This window comes from Centrocercus urophasianus, unplaced genomic scaffold, assembly GCF_019232065.1.
Source record: "Centrocercus urophasianus isolate 14NV4802_14NV808 unplaced genomic scaffold, USGS_Curo_1.0 seq_15, whole genome shotgun sequence".
Lineage (NCBI taxonomy): Eukaryota > Metazoa > Chordata > Aves > Galliformes > Phasianidae > Centrocercus > Centrocercus urophasianus.
Window position 1 is genome coordinate 43,777,060 of NW_024884697.1, and position 21,549 is coordinate 43,798,608.

Sequence of the window (21,549 nt, forward strand, 5' to 3'; positions counted from 1 at the left end):
TTCTGGAAAATACAGTCCCCTTTTCAATGCTACATCAGTAAGTAAGTAGTTTTAAGCTTGCTACATTACTATTACTTCCAGAGCTTTGATACAATCAGCCCTTCTTTTAATAATGTTCTTCCAAATGATAACATGCAGATCAGGGCTTTAGTCTACCACAACAATTATAATCAAATAATGGCTAAAATTTAATGGCCTTTGCTAAAAGAAGAAAAAGCTAGTTTTTGGACTATTTCAAGGTCTTGCATATTTAACACTTAACCAGGATTTCTGGTATTTTTATCAGTATGTAGGAATCTTCCTTCTGCTGTTCACAAAGAAAGACTTATTATTTGAAACAACCCAATAAAAAGATACACCTGAAAAGGTAAATATGAATTTATTTATTAATATTCTTATGAATTCATATACACTTCCCAAAAAATATAATCATTTCAACAGCAAATTTGAGAAAGAAAATTTGTTTAAAAATACAGAAAGAAAAGTGAATAGCTGTCTTCACATTATGCTACTTTAGAGCCCTCCTACTTTGTGACAAGACACACCGTGTGGACCTAAAACTAGAGAGGCTCTTGGATCAAATGATCATCACTGTTCAAAACAGTACAAGGATGTACTATGGGAGTAAAATTTAGCCACAGATTTCAACAGCTCAAGACCCTCACTAAGAAATGACAGGGAAAAGTCTGCAGAAGACAGAAGGGGAAGAGAGTGAAAGGAAACTGTGTTGTTTAAATGGATTTTAAAGGTGCTCAGTACACACCAATCTCCTCTGTCCTTCAGGAAATATAACTCAAGGTGCAAATGAAGTTGAACCACATTTCTAGTACAGGGACATCTGCATTAAATGGAATCTTAAGACCCAGGAGGTCAAGAAGATGCATTACACTTACTAGAGATGCTCTACGAGATCGTCTGCTCATGGGCTGATCAAACGGCGGGCTGTTAATCTGTAACTTTTCAAGATAACCATCGGGTATCCTGATATCAGCAGGCAGGGACAAACGCTTGTTCAAATCCTGCAGTAAGTAACATTAAAAAGAGAAGTGTCACGTATAATTCAGGATTTCCAAAAGCTGGTTGGTGTTATTGTTACTATCCCGTTACCGTTACCGAAATGAAATTGTTTTTTAAAACCACACTCTCTTCTAATAATACTTCAAATTGTTTAATACAAAATCAAATTTATTTTAACAAGAAGAATGAAATACTAAAATGTAATTAACTGCATTGTGGACACATCCGTTGACTTTATTAGAATACTTATAAATACCTGGAATGCTGGAAAATGAGAATTCAAAGAGTAGTTAACACATTTATTTTGATATTACAATTACAGTAACAATATACTGCCACAATTCAAACTACATTACTTTCTCTGATTACTGAAGGTTATAAACTTCTAGATTCTAATGACAGTGACAAGCCTGTTCTATTCCCCTCGGCCTTGGCCATGTGTTTCTACTCGTGTCTTTGCAGCAGCTTTGAACTATTTCAGCATGCTAAATCATTGAGAAACTATCTCACACAAAGTGCGTAGCTTCCTGCCAACTTTGTGCTCAAAAAAGGTTCAGTGTAAGGTCAGACAAGCTCACAGCCTGAACACGGGGCAAAGGAGGCAGCAGGGCAATCCCAGGAAGCCAGCAGCTAAATTGGCTTAGGCTGCCAAAGAAGTGGATCATCAGACTTCTCAGGTCTTGAGATCTGAGTAGACAACTTGCTAAGCTTTCAGCGTTGGCTCTGTATTTGATCCACGTCTATGTATGATCTATATGTGTACCTATAACAACAGCTGAGTAAAAAATGTAATTTAAAATATATTAAAGAATAAATTTATTCTTGCATTTAACTGAGTTTCAGGCAGGACAGAAGTGCTAACTCACAACCCCTTCAACCTCCAAATTAATTGACCTACATGTGCTATTTCACAACAGCCACCGCATACAGACAAATTTTTGGAGTGCTGTCAAGAAAGGTTTAGCTTCTGACATTCGACCCTCTTGTTTTCTTCTCAGCCCTCATACCTGCTTCAGCATGGAGCACAAAGTCTCTGTTAGCTTCTGCTTTGTTGCTCAACAGTAGCCTCTCTGCAAAACTGGAAAATTCAGTGTCTGCATTTCGTACTCTGTACAAAATTTTCAAATTGGAACCACAGTATTCAAACAAAAGGAGTACTGTTCACAGAATGGTAGCTTTGACCAACATTTTGAAGATCAATTAAAAGAAAACAAAAAGATCCCTCACTTCTGGCAGCTTACCGTTTCTTTACTAATTTTCAACTTTGGCATTTCAAAAATGTTAAAACATTGGCAATGTTAAAAGTGCCTATGTGGTTTTGGGAATAGTGGAGGAACTAATTAATTATAATGAGAGCAAGCTGTAATCCTTCAGTAAAACTGTATTTTCCACTAAAGAACTTTCCTTCTCGAATAGCTCTGCTATTTTTTTTGTAACAGGCAACTCAAATTCAGTAGAACAAGAGTCATCTGAAGAGAGAACTGCCCTACTCCCCTATTTCAGAGGGTTTCAGATTATTTAAAAAAAAATTAAAAATTCACAAAAAAGCATTTCACCCTAATATTCACTGCATTCTTCAGAAAATTCAGGTAGCTCATCAAAACAGGTGAGCACAAAGGAAAAAAATGGATCATCTCACTGTAGTGGGAACCCTTGCAACTGCTGGAACAGACAGGAATGCCAAGAAGAGGACCAGTATCAGCCTCTACTCCACCTTCTTATGATTCCAGATCAAACTGTGGACAATGTCCTAATTTTCTTTTTCCTGTTGGTGAAGGACATAAACTGAAACAGAAATTCCAAGCCAAGAAAAGGAAAGAACACTGGGTTGTTTTTAATGTAACTTGCTGAACACAGTACATATCATAATTATCCTATATGCCCCACAGCAAAATAGCTCTCCCCTACTCCTAGCTATTATCAATAACAATCTGTTGCAGTGTTCTTATTACTGTTCTTGTTGAGCTTATTTGATAATAAGAATTTTAATAGCATCTGTTTGTAGGAGTACTCAAATTATGGGCCACAAAATTCAAATGCCTCATGGAATACCAAACTGACTGTACCCAGAGCTCTCAGTCTGTATCTTCGCCCATAGTGCTCATCTTTGAGGTAACAGAAGTGGTGTTTCACAGCTAGATCCACAGCCCTGAAGAAGCATTTCCAAGCACACAAAGTTGATCAGTGTGTGGGAAGAACAAAGCCAAGGTATCTTTAAGCTCTGACAACAACTTGAAAATACGCCCATACTGTACACAAGGCCTGCTGTCAATAAACACATGTTTATTTTCCAAATGGAGAGAAAGGGAAAGGAAACAAATCTAAGGTTCTTTGTAGCTCTTACAAATTTGTTAGTTTGGAGTTCAGCCACTATAAAAACTGGAGACAACATTTTAAATACCAGAAAATATTATAATGGCAGCTAGCACTTACATATGAGCACTCTCCCTTCATTGTTTGTAAAGCTCCAGCAGTGGCACTACTGCAAGAAGTAATTGCAAAACTCCCCATGACTTACTCCAGAGATGTGACATCCTCAGTTCTCAACTGACCTTAAGCTGCAACCTTGTGCTTTGTGCTCCACAGTGCGTAACACAAATACTGTTTTGAATATAAGGACTCAATGACATAAAGGCCAAAACTTGATCCAGTTACCAAAAAACCCCTCAGCAACAACAATCTACTTTAGGCAAACAACAGCCCCTTGTGAGCTTCTTTCAAAAACATTAACATTAACAGAACCTTATGGAAACAGCAGAGAGAAGATTTCATCAAGAGAAAGGTACCTGTTTTTAAATATAATTTCAGTGCTTCTGATACATAGATTTAAAACTCTCTTCCCCCCTCAGTTTACTATTTTTTGCTAGAGGTGTAACATTTTCGCATATCATATATATACACAAAAAAAACCCCAACAACCCTATCTGTTCTCCTTAACTTTGTAGAGCTGAAGAAAGTCTCTTTTCTACATGGAAACACAATGACTTCATGGAAACTACAGGAGGCACTTCACAGATATTTTCCCTCTAACAATCTGCACTCTACTTCTATTTGTTATACACATATTTGGCTGTGTTGAAACGTCTACTAAGCCACAACGTTTTTTTTAAACCTTATATTAAAATCGTTACCTACCACAGTCAGAAACCTTTTATGGCACCAATGTTTGAAAGATCATATATATAGTTCGACAGAGAAAGTCTTTTCAGCAATGTAATTATCCTTTACTTAACTACCTAATATAGACAAAATTAAAGAAAGTCACTTAGATTGCAAACCCAAATGGCTGAAAGGAATTAATGCATTTTTTCTGCCTGTGTCAACTTAATCCTTCCCAGCTTTTGTAATAATTGAAGCAATCACCTCATTAGGGAAAAAAAAAAGCCATCATAATTAAATGCTGCAGTGCAACATAAGTGGGATCCATCAGATGTGCAAATGAGCACGTTTCCTACTGGCTAAGTAGCAAAGCTGAAAACTGAAATTTATCATTTCAATACAGCTAAAAAACTCACTTAACTTAAGAGATGATAAAAAGAAGTCCAAGAGCAACCCTACCAGTCAAGTGCAAGCCTTTATAGCTCACAGACAGGAATGTGATGTGAAGGCAACTTGCTGTCTGCCAGCAGCCAGACATGCCCACTGCCCTTGGCAGGATGTGTGTCAGCCACACAGTCACCACCCACACCAGCAGGATGGAGAGAAAACAGAAGGAAGGTGAGCAGACTTGTGGATCGCGGGACTGCTGCTTTAATAAGGGAAGCAAAAGCTGTGCGTACAAACAAAATGAAAGAAGTAATTCATTTGCTGCTGTCTACTGGCAGGCAGATGTCCAGCCACTTCCTGGAAAGCTGGGCCTCAGCTTGCCCAGTGGCTGCTGGAGAGCAAAAGACAAACACCGTGACCACAAACATCCCCTTTCCTCCTTCTTTCCCCCACCATTTTTCAGGGAGCACAATGTAAACGGCACAGAAAATCCCCACAGTCAGCTGTCCCACCATGCCCCATCCCAGCTCTCACCTGCCCAGTGCTGCTTTGATGTAAGGGGCAGCATGGGGAACTGACAAAGTCCTGAGATCGTGCCAGCAGGGCTCAGCACCTGCCCCAAACCCCCCGGGTTATTGCCTCCACGTCAGCCAGTGGCACAGCTACTGTGCAGCTCCACAGACAGGGGCTGCTGTGATGGAAGCGACCTCTGCTCATCCCGGCCCAGCACACCCACAAGGCAGCATTATGTACCAGGCAGAGAGTGCTGCTGAGGGAAGGCAGCCTGTTCCCCTCTCACAGGGCTGTATGGAACAGGGCAGCCAAAGCTCGAGCCTCAGTGTGTGCAGGCTGCACATTAGACACAGTCGCCATCTTCACTCCCTCATGCCACTCCTGCAGCTGTGCCCAGACGTGCCCATTAACAGCCCTAACTGTAACTTCAGCTGCAGCCAAACCTGCCCTCTCCAGCTGGGCTGCTTGCTGTCACTTTGGTACGATGCCAGGCTGCACCCGTGGAATGCAAGCAACAGTAGGAAATGGTGATTTTTAGGAATTTCTAATTCTCTTAAACTTCTGCGGAATTCCATGAAGCAATAAAAAAGGACACTTCAGAAAGAGGACTTTGTCCAGACTAATTTCAGTGCCCAACTGAACTTAATGACATGTTAACATTTCTCAGAAGAGGAAAAAAAAAACCCTAAAATACAAAGACTATAACCAAAAATATCTTTTAGAATGAAAATGATCAGCAGGCTGTTAAATATGTAGGCTGTTACAAGATCCTGTCACAGTGCTGTTTAAAGTATTAATAAGGAAGCGCATAAAATTAATTGCAGCATTTCATTGCAACATTAATTTTTGATAATACTTCAGACTTTTAAACTTGTCTGTTTAACACTCTAATACTGGTATCCCTCTAAGAATATTTTAAATTTGTTTCATTTTTAAGGTAGGAAACTAGAATGACTCCCTATCTTATGTACATTTATGTACCTCCGCAGCTATGCAGGGGAATCTGCATGCAGTCCTTTGTAACTCCAGCAACTGAAGGACTACCAGAATGCAAAACATTTGCTTTCAGAGACAACAAAGTGCTTCAGGTAAAATAAATAATCTTCTAGAAAATTAAAATGATAGCATTTACCGGTATGCATGTCTGATTTATGAAAAAGCTGTTGTCAATCTGTATATTTTCTAGTTTAATTTTTTTTTTTTTAATTGTTATCTTTAAGGCCAACTTGCAACAGTATAAATCAGAACTGAGTAAAAATACAACTGCTAAATGTTCTAAAGCCTAAAGTAAACTATATGCTACTAGTGAGCTATTTTTTGATCCATCTTCAGAATATATTCCGGAGAACACATTCAAGCATCAGTTGCTTTGCTACGTTAACCAGAATGCCGATGGCGTTTCCCCCTCCCTCTACATTTTAAAAACACATTTTCTATCCTCATGTGCAATGCTTATTTCTCAGTCTTGCTTTATTGCTGGCATACTACTTTTATAATTTGCCTGAAATGTGAATCACATTTGTTCCACTCTGTGTGATGGCAGATAAACATATAAGCACTTGTGACATTAGTATTACTGCGTTGTCTACAGAGATAAACTACCCCAAATTGTGCTTATCTTTACTATTTCCAGCACTAGATACATCAAATGCTCTGAGAAGAGCTACACAGTGTGGAGTCTTTTCTTGTGTCTGGCTAGTACTTCATTATGTCTTATGACTTACACAGCACGTTCAGACATTAAAGGTGAAAATTTAGCACAAAATAGAATACCAACAATCAAACGGAAGGTTGGAAGAACATGTTGAGGTATTTGTAAGTTCAATTCTCACTACCCTGCAGTGTAGCGTATCTTAGCTGGAAAACCAGAAAAACAGAGACCTTTACTATTCATGGTTGTGCCAATTTGTAGACTGTTTCTTTCTAGCAACAAGAATCCTTTCCCAAATTTATCAGACTACAAACGCTGCCAATCTTTCAACTTCTGGACAGTTTCCTTCAGGCTGACAGTCTACTCACAAACAGCACTGAGAGAAAAGAGATTTGGCTTTCTGCCAGTGAAGCAGAAGGAAGTGGGGGGAAAAAAAAAACAAGGCAGTCCTATATTATCAAGAAATAGGTCAAAAAAGCCAGAAGCAAAACCTATGATATGTTGTCTGATCATCCTCAGTTATTTCTTGAATGCTTCATTTAGACAATCTAACAGCCAGCTATCTCCAGGACTGATATTCCACTGCCTGTGGCCACACGTTCCTTGGAGAACAGGCTCAAAGCTAATGACTCAGCAATGTGGTTTGAGCAACTCAACTGGCAGAAAACTACTACCCCTTTCAAACAACATGAGTCACTACCTGCTGATTCAGGTTTAGGAGCCAAGACAAGAAGGAAGTTAGCTCTGTCAGGAATAGCTAGTCAGCGGAGTAGCCTAATACTGCCAAGCTGCACTATTATATGAAAATCCTTCTCAGTTTGGTTCTTCAGCTCATTCTTGATAGTTACGTTTCCAGAACACAATTACTATCTTCTAACAGCCAACTCTCCCTAAGATTTTAGCTTATCTTTCAGGAGTTGATTTTTCAAAATAACATTACTGAAAAAATATAATTCATCTTCTGAGTCTACAGACATCACTCTGATATCCCAAACAATCTGTTACAGATCAAACAAGTACAATTTGCTCTTGTGTAAGCATCAGTTTGAATTAGCCCGCTCAGTGGTTTTAGCAAGCAACAGCAAGACGTGTCAGCTGCAACCACAAGATGTTTACTAATAAGTTACAATGCTTTTTTGCTTTTTTTTTTTTTTTTTTTTTTTTAAATTTTTATAAGGGAATGCTTAATGAAATCTAAAATGCTACATCATGTAATCCTCTATGCAACACAATTCAGCTTCAAACTCACTATGAAAAAACCTACTTTTACAGTACATTCTCATTGCAGATTTTAAACAAAAAATGTGCATGGTATAAACTACATGTTACGCAAAGCAAACATGTTGAAACACATTTGCTTATGCCTATGAGAATGTAAACATGCTACACCACTTCAGTTTTGAATACCATGTAGATTTTTTTTCCCCCTGAATGCTGCTTTATCAAATTTCAGTGCTTTTTTTTTTTTCTTTCCAAATGACAGCACAGTTCAAGCCAACTTTATCCTGTACTGTATTATGACATACTGCAAGACTGCTAGAGGCAAAAGCAAATGGAAAAAAACAGCCTCTAATCACAGAATAAATTTGCACAGATTTTTCTCATTTGGTGACAGCACTGCAGACTTAAGAGACTGGCAAGGTCCTGAAGCAATACACCAGCATACACAGCCACCAAAAAACCTGACATCATTCATGCAGCATACTATTTTCTCAACTTCATAAATAATTACTCAATTACTATAACCAGAGCCACTCTTCTAACAGCTGACATGAGTTTTCCTACTACGTATATAAAATCCTAATTACTTATCCTTTTTTTTTTTTAAATGATCGTTTTAATATTATGTACTGTGAGCTGACGAACAGCTTACTAGGATTTCTTCTTCCAATTATTCATAACCTCACATAAAAGATGGCTTTGCACATCTTTAGTGCTTAAGAGAATTAAGAGCGCAACTTTCTAAATATGCCTGTAATACAAACAATTGTCTTAATATACCACCATCTATCACAGCTGATAGAGACAGCAAACATAAGGACAAAAGATTTAACTAGTCTATACTTTCTGAAGTATGCAGAAACAGGCTACTGCTTCTGTTCTACTTCCACAGCACATTGTGAGCAAAAATTCTTCTAACAAATTTTAAATTTTTTCTTTTTTTTAAAGCACCACTCAAAAACGTACAAGTAGCTGGATGAGTATCTGACTCTCAGTCTCAAAAAATCCTCAGTGCAAAAACATGGACTACATAGCAATGAACAAGTGCAACTGATTCCACTGCAATGCAGAAAGTGTGTCTTTTCTGTCTCCTGCAGCATTTTGCACTTGAATACTATGTGTCTCCTTTACACGTGAATGCTATTATTGATACATATTTTTCCCCTAAAAACATTAAGCAAGGGATCAATTTCTATGCTGTCAAATTTGAGGAAAGGGTCATCAAAGTATCCTTTCTTCTGTTAGAATCAGTAAAAAAAAATAGAATGATAGATAGATAAGATCCATTTATGAAGGAATACTGCTATTTCTCATTCCACAAATGCATGCAGTTTTTAGCCAGTCTACTGAAATTCAACACAATTCAAATTCAGCACAATTGATTTATGCCTGGAATGGAACACCTCTCCTACGAGGACAGGCTGAGAGAGCTGGGGTTCTTCAGCCTGGAGAAGAGAAGGCTCTGAGGTGACCTGGTGGTGGCCTTTCAGTATCTAAAGGGGAGCTACAGGAAAGAAGGGACAGACTCTTAAGCAGGATCTGTGGAGGCAGAACAAGGGAAATAGCTAAGGGAGGGTAGATTTAGATATAAGGTAAAAATCTTTTATGGTGTGGGTGGTGAGGCATTGGAACAGGCTGTCCAGTTATGTGGTCGATGCCCCATCCCTGGTAGACTTCCAAGGTGAGGCTGGATAAGGCCCTGGGCAACCTGATCTAGCTGTGGATTGCAGGGGTGCTGGACTAGATGGCCCTCAGAGATCTCTTCCAACTCTAAGGATTCTGTTATTCTAAGAAAGCATTCAGAAATGATGGAAGAAATGGAATTAATTAGCCAATTAAATAACAAAGATTTTTCTTTATTTTCCTCAGATCAAGTACTCAAAACATCCTCAGGAATATCATCACATCAGGAAGACCACATGCAGCTACATACTCAGAATACCAATGACCACAGACATTTCTTAGTCCCTGCCTCCACTCCCAGCATAACAAAATTTATCAGTTTTTATGGTGGGTTGCTCGGCAAAGACGAACATACAATTGTAATCAACAAAATATCAGTATTACTAAAAATGCAAAGATTACTCTCTATTTTGGGACTGGGAGTCACAGTTTCCCAGCACATCTATTTTCATCAATCAACAGAGCAAGGACTTCACTGGCAGTTCAAGAAAGTTATCACCAACTTCCACAGTAGCTACAGCTACTGAAATAAAAATATGTAATGAATTTTCAAAGACCAGAAACCAGAAGTGCTAGCAGCTAGTTTTGCTTTTATTTCCTTCAGTGCAGTGAAATTGTATACATATTTTACAAGTAATGTTCGTAGTGTTTAGTGTTTTTGAAATAATGGAATTAGCTACCTAGATCAAAAAGCAGATTTTTTTTCCCCACATAATCAAAGATATGCATTCTGAACCGTTTCCTCACCAAAATAATTTTTAAAAGAATCTTTATTCCATGGATGCACACTTCAGACTACTGATAAGATGAATAGAAATTGGCTTTAAACAAACAACACAAGGAAGTTTCTGATTTATTTCACACCTCAGATGTCAGTGAAGCAGTTTATGGTGAAAGGTTTAAACTACTTAGCACTAATACAGCATTTAGAAAGTGCATTCCAGGAGCTTCCATTCATAACTAATGAAAATGAAACAGATAAGTGTGATAAAAAATCTGAAGATAAATAAAATACAGATGCAAGATATTACTTCATTTTAGTCAAGTGTATAAATACACAAAAATTCCTCTCTTATAGGTTTTTGTCACTAATTTAAAGTACTCATGAAAAAGTGAACTTGGAGCATAGGGGAGAATAAAGAATAACAATAAAAAAGCCAATCTTCTGAGTTTGTGTGTCTGCCTTTATCACCTAACAAGATACCATGTCAGCCTCTTAACATAAACCCTGCTGATGCCTAGGGTCTAGTGGCTATTTGACTCAGTGGTAGGTGCTGGCAGGCAACAGATGCTAATAAAGCAAGCTCTGCTCCTTTTACTCCTTAATCTTCTTGATTGTTAAGAGTAGTTTTCTGTATGTTTTGATCTATTTCTCTAACAGAGCAGTAGGACAAAGCGCCCCAAAGAAAAAGATAAGCTGATGAGGCTTGCAAAGCAAGGAAACGGCACTGGAAAAAATACAGTGAGAAACAGATCACTATAAAAATCAAGCTTGGAGCCTTGATGGCACAAGTCAAAATTCTGAGAGGTAAGAGTATCTTTTCCTTCAAATGCAACTCTTCCTGCAAAACTCTAGTTTCTAAATTGCAAGAATCTCAAAAAATACCAAAAGAAGAACCAGCGTACCAAAGGAAATCACAGCAAAAGCAGTAATGTATTTAATGTTAACCTGAGCAGTCTAACAGAGTAACTTTCTATTGTTAACCCCTATCACCAAACATTCGTGTCAAGATAAAGCAGCAACTATCAGAGGAAAGTCGCATAGGAAATTCAATTATTCAAAATAAATTGAAATCAGGAACTGAACATTTGACTTTCCTGGACATAACAGTGAGGCTGGAGTGCAGGGTAGGAAGCTGCATCCAAATTCTAACTTTTCATCTGCTGTGTAACCATAATCCAAGTGAGATCTGATTTGTAGATGGCTAAATACATCTAATACCAAATTACTTGTAAAGGGAACTCAGAAAGGAAGGAACTTAAAAGGGCAGCCAAGTTATTGATGAGAAAAAGCAAAAAAGCAGATATTCCATCCTTATAAAACAGGTATCGCAAAATGAAGTAACTTTTCTAAGGAAACAGCATTTGTAAGGGGAATGCCAGGACTTCTGGGATTACAGAGACTCCTAACAGAAGGGCAAAAAGATATTTTCTGCTGTTGCCCGACAGTAATCCCTATTCCTAGAAAAATCTATTAAAAGGAAAGTTCCAGAAGTCCCAGCTGAAATTATTTTTCTTGTAGCAGTGACTGTTTCTGACAGGAGAAGAAATGAAAGTCAGCTAATCAAACACATCAAAAGGAGCCCCATCACTTTCATCAATGCCATGCAAGTCATTTAGCATGTGGACTTGCATTTTTTGAAGCGGGATTTCCAATGAATCAAGTTTTATGTGAGCCTCAAAGTAGGAGCCTACAAACATAACAGCACATTTTCTTGTGTAATGTTGCATAAGATCAAACAGTTTCCAAGTGCAACTGAGAACAGATAATACAGTGACCATGTTACAGGAAGTAAACATCTTGATGGTAATCAGCTTCATGTTATTTTTTTCCTCTCTACCTACTGGTAGGTGATCACATAGACTCATGGAAGAGGTGAGCAGGAGATCTCTATCATCTCAGAATGCACAGAGAAGGGCATTAAACAAAATCCAGTAAATAAGGCAGAAAGGATTATCCAGCTAACAAGAAGCGGGAAGAACCTTTGCTCAGTGAAGCCTTACCCAAGAGGCACTGTTGCAGGGATCCACAGCACCCTGCCAAGTAGTAAGAGAAGCTGGGATGAATGCTCATGCTCTGCAATGCTTCCTGCAGTTTTTTTTCCTGCTCCCAAAACTAATGACAGGAGAAAATACTGCACTGCCTCTAACTTAAAGCCTGAAACAGTACTGCCATCCAGACTACTGTTCAAGAATTTAAAATGAATGGAGGCTGATAGTGCCCTATTTACAACACATTGGAATGGGAACCTCTGAACCATGTTCTAACTTGAAGCCTACAAAGAGAAAACTGTAGCACTACATCTGCTTACAGGTCAGTTTATTTTGTGGGTTTCTCTCTAAAGCAGGTGCATTTCCCTAACCAGGACCAGGAGCCAACTCAGTTATTCAAGCTGTATCAATCAAGATTTGTGCAGCAGTCATAACCCTGGTAAAAGTGTAGACTCACCCAAACCTTATTTTTCAACTACGTGCATTCTTTTTTCTGAAAGTAATCAGTATAACTCACACCTAACTTTAAGATTGCTTTACGGCCTTTCTGTTCATCTTCTGAGTTAAAAGCATTAAATCTGCAGCTAATCCTTCCAGGGGAAAATTATACCCTACAGCAATGTGGTAGGAGCAGTCTGATCTGGAACAAACTCCTGCCACTAATGTGACAGTCAGATGGATAAGAACTGTTTCACAGGATAAAGTATCTGGGAAACAGGCTGGTGAACAGTGGGTTATGGCCCTCTGCCAGTTCACATAGGAAGACAGCTTACAGACTTTGGATTTCTGGGAAAGGAAAACAGATGTTTCAATTTGCACAGACTGTATCTCCCTATTTTTTACCCACTATTGTACTTAACGAAGAATTCACTATCCAATGCATGGGCACAGGGCCTCCAATGAACACTTGCTGTTGGAAGTCAAATTCCCCACACAGTATATGTTTGTAACTACTGTCAGTATGATTACTGAAAGGGGGGAAGCAACTGCGCTATGGATCACTAGTAGTTTGTAGGTTACCTGCAAAATACTTTTTATCTAGACAACAAAATGAGATTCTGGCATGTTCTCTTCCAAATACCCTTGACAAGGGAATCCCGCAATGGTTTGGTTTTACTCTGGCTCAGAATTATTTAACAATTACAGAGAAAACAGTAACATGGTGGACACTAAAGATCAAAATGTATATTCGGACATGCAAAAAACATCCCAAGAACACTAGGACACTGGCTCGGTAATCAGCACCAATTACTGAATGTTTTTAGCAAACATTTATTATTATTATTATTTTTAATGGGCCACTGATTTGCAGAATTTTAAGGAAGTTGTGCATAAAGTCTTGCTTGTATAAAGTTCTTAAATATAAAAAAAGATTTTTTCCAGTGTTTCAGTTTTACCTGATTAGTTTCCTTAAAAACAAAACAAAAAACAAAAAACCCAGGACTTCTGCCAATTCAGTAGAAACAAACATATACAAGAAATTATATTAAAAAATATTACTAATACAGTAAATATTAGCCAAAATAAGCACAAGGATATAATGATATTGAGACTGGCACATTCATTCTAACACAGAAAAATAAAGAATATTAGTTTGTTGAGTTTAGCCAACTCTGTATATTTCAAATATATTTTGCAATGGATTTAATATATGATTAATGACTTCAGCAGACTACAGCAAATAAAAAACTATCACACATACTAATTAACTTGTGTGTGCAGCATAGTGTGTATGTACATCTATGTATACACATATACAGAATATAAAGGGAATACAGCTTCAAGCTACCTAATCGTGTTCTAAAAATGACAGATTTCCACACACTAACAAAACAAAATTGAAATAACAGACACTTCTGAGCAAAGATCATTTCTTTATATAATGACATTACTAGTAGTGAACTAGGCAGCTCCATGATGCAAACCACTCAAGGCAGGGCAGGCAATATTTGGTCTAAGAAGGAAACCCATTATTTGGCTCCCTTGAAGACCAAGGAAGCAATTGTTGCTATTTGATGGGCAACAAAGCCAGGAAAAAACTGTGGATTCTGCAGTATTTAAAAGAGGCTGCACCTTTCCCAGGAGTGCATAGATTAGTAGTCTATCCTAATTCAGAAGGCTTTTTTTTCCCTCAGAAACGAGCAGAAAATTATCATCTGAGATTCTCATCCGTCAAAACTGACTGAAAAAAGCCCACGGGAAAAACTGGATGAGGGAATGACAGGCAGACGATATAATCACTTAAGGCTTTTTTGCTTAAGAAACCAGATAAATTGCACTGGAATGATTACAATTAGAAAGGCTTTTTAATCAAGGATATAAAGATGGTTACAGCTCCTTTTCTGTGGCATGTACAAACAGGTTTAAAACTGCACCTACCATGCTACAGACCACTTCAAAAGTGTAAACTTACGTCAGCTAAAAATATCCACCAGTGACAGCATTCCTAAAATTCAGATGTGCATTTTAGTGAAGAAGTGAATTCATTATCTTGAAACCTTATTTTAAAAACTGCTAAATTAACACTGAAGTAATTTGGGGGAAACATTAAAATCCTCATAGAACATACAGGAATAGCTGCCAGAAACTGAATGCTCTCATTGACTGGGTGAATCAACTGAAAAAAAAATAATGTTCAGGAACTACAAACAAGCACTTGGACTGTGGAGAAAAATGAGAACAACAGCACCGAATAAACCAAACTGAAATAAAAACTTCTGAAAGCCACTGGAAGTGTAATATTAGAACTTCTTCACAATGTTGGGAGTCCACTAAAAGGCTGCTTTTATTTGATGTCTCTTGAAAAAAGTACACACGGATTTCCTAAATTCCTATGATTTTTCCTGAGTTCTTTTATAGTTTCTTATAGAGATACATTAATCCTAATTTAAGTGAGAACCCTTTGGCGGCTCTTTCTCCGTAAGTCTCAGCATCTTTCCATTTCAGTTCATTAATTTCATGATCTGCCATTAACTTTCTTATTTCTTTCCTGATCTAAATGTGTATTTCAGATGAAATGCAGAGGAAATAGATATTAAGCAAAAAAAAGTAAATAAACTTGTCTGCAAATTTCTTCAGTTTTGAGTTTATCCAGAATACATTCTGATATGCAAGCTTTAAAAATATTTTTAAAGCCTCCTGCATAGATCAACATACCTAAATTAGTTCTCCTATGTAAAAGGTGCAGCTTTAACAGTATTTAGATTAAACCTGAGATTAATATAAAAAAAAAAAATCAGGAATTTCTAGAGAAAAAAAAAAAAAGAAGCAGAAGATATAAATAATTAATACAAATAATTTGTAAGTTCTTGGAATCAGACCAGCATTACATGCTTGGAGTCCTGGAATTCCAAGCATAGCAGAATGCCTTACCAATCAAAATTTTTTGGCATTTTCTCCCTACTGCAAGTTACACAGATCTGCTTCTCTAGTCCTGTACATCGTATCATGCTTTGAAAGAAGATCTAAAATCTTACAAACTATTCATATCGGTATACACGCTGCTATGGAGAAACTGCAAAATTTTGCATGCTTCTGTAACAAAGGGACCATTATCACTTTTACACACTCAAGAAACAGGGAAGCATTTTGTTTTTCTTTGCTAAGGGAAATGACAAAGCAAGCACAAGGGTGGCTAGTGTTCATAATGAGACTCATAAATAAAGGAAATTATGTGCACAGTTATTCGTAAGGTACTTTTTCCTCCTTTTGTTTACCATCATGTAAAGTTCCGTTCATTAAAAAACAGGAAGAGAGAGAAAGGCTCAAGCAGTCTGGACCACTGCTTCTGCAAGATTTGTTTTAGAAAGGTTACACAACAGTTTTAAGAAAAAAAAATACCTCAACACCACTCCTTCAACATACTTAATGAATGTGTAGAATGTGCAGATATTCTAAAAACTACACATAATAAATTCTACCTGGATTCAAGTTTCAAAACATATTTAGCTTGCAAAATAAGCAGCTCATAAAAATGCAAGCAAGACAATTGTCTTATTTGTGTGTGACAAATGGAGCCAGACATTTAAGCACTATTATATTAACTGTCTCCACACTAAGTTTGTCAAAATGTTTAAAGATGTTTGAGAAGACAACCAGTTACAAAGAACGAGAACAACTCCATTCTCTCTTGTCAATTTAAACAATCCTTATATGAAAAGTAAATTACCTCCATTGAGATTCGTCTGTGTATTCGGTTTCTGAGACAAACACCCGTGGGAGACTGAACTTCATCAGATGATGTTCCAGAAGCTTGGTCACTTTCACCATCTGACCCCATTTTCAGATTTTCATGAACAATGTCTTAAAGATAGTTAAAAAACAAACAAACAAAAAAACAGTCAGTCAGTTTTCCACTAAATGATCTCTCTTGTGCAGGCAGAAAACAACTGTGCAATGATTTTTATTCCAAAGGCTCACCACAGTAATAATAGCCTCAATGCACTTTCCATGGCTCAGGGATCCCAAAATGAAAAAGGAATACTTCATAAAATTCACACACAAACTTTAACATTACTTTTCTTAGTTTTCAGCAGAACAGAATTTTCCAAAACAAAAGACTGTCAAATTCCTATTTTAATTCCTACAAGCCACCTTCCCATCAGGATTTCAGCTCCTGACTTTCCTCATTATCTCTTCCCTCTACTATTGGATTAGAAAAACTTGTGTTTGCAATAGGAAGCTGAGATTCACTAGAAAATATATAAAATATGAAAATACTTAAGATTTTCAGACTACTTGCCTGGCAAGTGCCTTTAAATAGAAAACTTTAAATAAATCAACACACAAAACAACTGAAAAGTATAGGTATCATTTTCAGAAGTGCCAAATGTGGAAACTCTAGCTGTAGAAAACACACTCATGTGGAGGAATAAGATGTATTCTGATTGCCTGAACAAAGGTCTGCAATGTGTAACTAGATTCAGAAAAGGACTTGAGATTCAGAAGCTTTCCAGTGAAATTTATGTTTTTATGTGAGAAGATTAGGAAATAGTCCTGTTGGGTTACATGCTGTTGTAGGATCGTTATGAAAACTGTAATTAGTACTTTTAATATAATCCTGTAGATTCATCCACATACAACAGTTCACATGTCGTGTATGTACCAAACATATCACTTTTCTTTACTGCCACATAATCTGCCAGACTTTGAAAGACTATTACTGTAAAAAATGAGGAGAAGAACTGAAGTGGCATCATTAATAGCATGAAGAGACAAAAGACATGCAAAAATACACGCAGCGTGAAATTGGTCATACAAGCAAGTTACTCTGAGTAATGTTCCATTCTCACCTCCAAAATATTTGAGCTCCAAATTGCTACATAATCTTGGGTTGGAAGGGATCTCAAAGATCGCCTAGTTCCAACTCCCTATTGCGGGCAAGGTTGCAGAATAAATACATACACATATCTAAGAGGTGAAAAAAGACATGAATTTCCTCGCGTAGGGAACCTGCTTTGGCAGGGAGGTTTGACTCAATGATCTCTGGAGGTCCCTTCCAACCCCTATGATTCTGTGATTCCCTGACCTCTTCTGTTCCTATTACTACGCATTATCTTGGACAGTGTAAAAGAGAACCTGACAAACAAACTCAAGCCTGAAAAAAAAAACTTACATAAACAAAACACGCAAAGTTCAATATACCTCAAAATATTTAGCATTTGCTCAAAACAACAGCAATTAAAACAAAAACAAACAAATACCACACAGCACACAGAGAGAGAGGGGGGAGGGAGGGAGAGAGAGATAGAATGTGCATGTTTTATCACTACCAACAAGAAAGAAAACTGGCTTTTCAAGAATAAAAAACCCTTCAAGCAAAAGTTTGGATATCAACACATCTTCTAAAACATTTGTCCTGTTTAGCTCATGCAGGATCACATAAACTTCAAAGGACTAAATTCTTTCTTAGTACTATGAATTTCTTTTTACAGAAAGCATAAAGGATATAAAAAGAGTAACTCTACTCATAAGGTACTTCCACTTATTTTAACTTAAAGCATTGTAATTAAACACAAATTAAGTACAAATCCCATATACAAAGCACAATTTTCAGCAGTAGTGTGGGTCTAAACTGGATTTTGATTAAAGCCCACAGTGTATCAGAATTTTCTCAGGAAGACATGCTCAGATTTGAACAAGAGAGAAAAAAAGTAAACTGCATTCCTTGCAGCTTGGTTTCAAACCAAAGGTTCATCAGTACTTCTAGAGACATGTTAGTTCGAACATGAGGGAAAGATTTAGAAATTAACTCCCAAATATCAACTTTAACCTTAGGCTAAAATGATAAAACATTACTCCTTTTTATCAAATCTTTGTAAACTTCATCTCCTTTTATGACAGGCTGACCAACATACTTGACCAAGCTGATGAGATCTTTTGGATTTCAGCAAAGCCTTTGCTACTGTTTCTGAGGGTATCCTTCTGCACACAATGTCTAGCATACAGCTAGGCAAAAAACACAATGCAATGAGTGAACAACTGGCTGATGAGCTATGCTCAAAGGCTTCTAGTTAAAGGAAAGTTGGCAGACAATACTAAACTGTGAGGAGTTGCTGACTCCCCTAAGAAGAGATAAGGCTAAGCAATCAGCAATGGCATGAAGTTTTAACGGCAAGTGCCAGACTACATCTGGGATGAAACACTGATGCACAGCCGGAGAATGAGAAGCTGAAGAGCAGCCTCACAATACAAGAAGGACATAGAACTATCAGAAAGTGTTCAAAGGAGGATTACAAAGAGGGTTGGAGGGCCCAGAAAGCAAGAGACTTAAAGAGAGGCTGAGGTCCCCTGGTTTGCTCCCATGAGGGGAGGCCTCATGGCGGCCGCAGCTCCTCACAGGGAGTGGAGGGGCAGCGCTGAGCTCTGCATTGTGGGGACAGCAACAGATGCTACACAAGAGACAGTTCTTCGGACAGCTTCCATGAAACTAAAGAACTACTGAATTTCATGCTGCGAAGCAATTACATCATTAAAAAGAAAGGAAAAAAAACTAAACCTGTTACACGAAAGTAATCATATGATTGATACTGTCATACATTTAAAATACACAACGTTCCACTTGTGCACTTGGGACAGATAATAGAGATGCAAGAAGACTCTGCTTTTTACAAATCAGTAATGAGAAGACAAAGTGAGTCTGTCTCATTTAAGCCTAAAATGTATCATTTCAGACTTACATAAGGTAATGATGACCAATCTGTGTTCAAAATTACTGTGACGTGACTAATTCTGGTACGTCTGGAGAAACTACATACCCATGATGGACCAAAATGTTCTAAGTAGACTATTTACTGATGTTACAGAAAGTATCCTATCATGAAACACGTGACTGAATTTCTGATATGCTGACTATCCAACTGCTCCTATTCAGAAAGGTCTGCATATGTTTTAATTGTATTCTAAAGAGGGATACTTCAAGGTTGTTTTTTTATATTTATATTCTTTATACTAATATATTTTATATACTTTACATTCATATTTCAATAGCATAAGAATCAGAATGAAGCATTCTGATATTTTTATACAGGTGTGCATGACGATAATATTTGATTAGCAAAGCTGAAAATCATGCAAATACTTATTTAATTACACTAAGCTTTTCAAAGACAAGTTCATCTGCATCAAAACCAACTTGCATGGTCTTCAGAGGTTTTAATAATGTTTAATAATAATGTTTAATAATGTATTCAACTGCCATCATTTAACAACACAGCTGTTCTCCTACAAAGATGTTTTAGTGTACTCTACGTACCTAAGTGAATACCCAGCATGGCTGTGCTATGAAAAGGTGTAGATCACTACAGTATAACAAGAAAACCATGGAAGCATATTTCAAAAAAAAAAAAAAAAAGGCTATCCTCATTTCAGTTGAGGACCACCAAAAGAAAGTGCATGTGGGGGAACCTTTAGTGCAGCAAATGAAAATTCATCTGTGTGAGCTAAAGCAATATCCACAAATTAGTCTGTAGTCAGATTCCATGATCTTTATATCTTACAACTGTTAAAAAAATTCGTGCACTTCCAAGATGCACTTTTCTAAAGCCTACTTTGCTAATTTTTTAAATTAAATTTTAAAATGGCTAAATTTTATTATTAATTTCCCTAGTAATTCGAAGTGAGGAAGGCAATATTGAGAAATTACTTCTGCTGTTGACAATAACAAACTATGAAAACACTATGAAAACATAATTCCTTCCAATTCAGATATTTATGACAAAGAAACAGATCCTCATTACTGTATTGTGACAACTGGCTAAAGCATGGGAGAGTTGCTGCTCCTGTTGAAGATGACCAGCTTGAGGCCCATGCTGGTCAGAATTGGTTTTGGGTATCCCAAGCACCTCTTCAATATTCCCAGTAATATAAATATGGATCAAGGACACCTGAAGTTGGCCCTGTATTAAGCCAAACAAGGTATGCAAACTGTTTATTAATTCTGTCTCTTTAAGGGTCTACACAAATTAAATATTTCTGGAGGTGCAGGACTGCAGGAGCTCTATAATTATGAGTTATCTGCAAGTAAGAAAAACTCATCTGGACCTGCATCAGTGGCACTGATAAGTCACAGCTTGCCATGAGGGTCATCTCTACTATTGAAAAAACCATAAAAATAACTGAATGCAAAACATTAAACAAAGACACAATTCTGTCTTTACAATTCTTCAAATTAACCAAAATATTTTCATGTACAAAGGTCTTAAAAAAATGTTTTGGGACTTTACATGTTACCACAACAGCAGGAACTCCGCAGCATGTTCAGTGCTCAGAAAACAAACAAAAAATCCCCCCCAAGTCTCTCAGTGAATTCTCATAGTAATAATCTCATTCAAAAGCAAGCTGTTTGAAGCTGTACTTGTGGCAGATCTAGTTTTATTCTGTGATTATTTTTTTTAGCCAACTCATCCTTTCACTACTACCACTTTGTGCTATTTCAAGAATCTAATAGCATGTTCCCACACCAGAATAGAAAAAAAATGAAAGAAAATAGAAGGAATAAAAACACGCATACAAAAGCCTCAGGTAGCATGGGATATTTGACCATTTTGTTTCTGATCTCATCCCAATGGAGAATACTTCAGCATCCTGCTGAGTAATAACCATTCCCATATGCCAGTAACAAAGGGAGAAAAGATGCAAAGCAGCAGCAGAGAGGACATTAGTAATTTTGCTTGCACAGACAAACGGAAAAATGCTACTAAATAAGAGATAGGTTAAGTTTTCATTAAATGAGATGATAAATAAGTGAAATATCAAGCTTTGAGTGA

At 37.2% G+C, this 21,549-nt stretch overlaps 1 protein-coding gene across 3 annotated transcripts in view; it reads right to left on the reverse strand.

The window, feature by feature from the left end:
* The window catches only part of CDK17 (cyclin dependent kinase 17), an 89,843-nt gene that overhangs the window by 18,637 nt on the left and 49,657 nt on the right, over positions 1-21,549 (reverse strand). For all 3 annotated transcript variants that reach the window (XM_042816285.1, XM_042816286.1, XM_042816287.1), the window contains 2 exons: positions 16,452-16,585; positions 894-1,019 (listed from right to left, as the gene is read on the reverse strand). In XM_042816285.1, the coding sequence (XP_042672219.1) occupies positions 894-1,019; positions 16,452-16,585 (260 nt within the window). The remainder of the gene's footprint in view (positions 1-893; positions 1,020-16,451; positions 16,586-21,549) is intronic.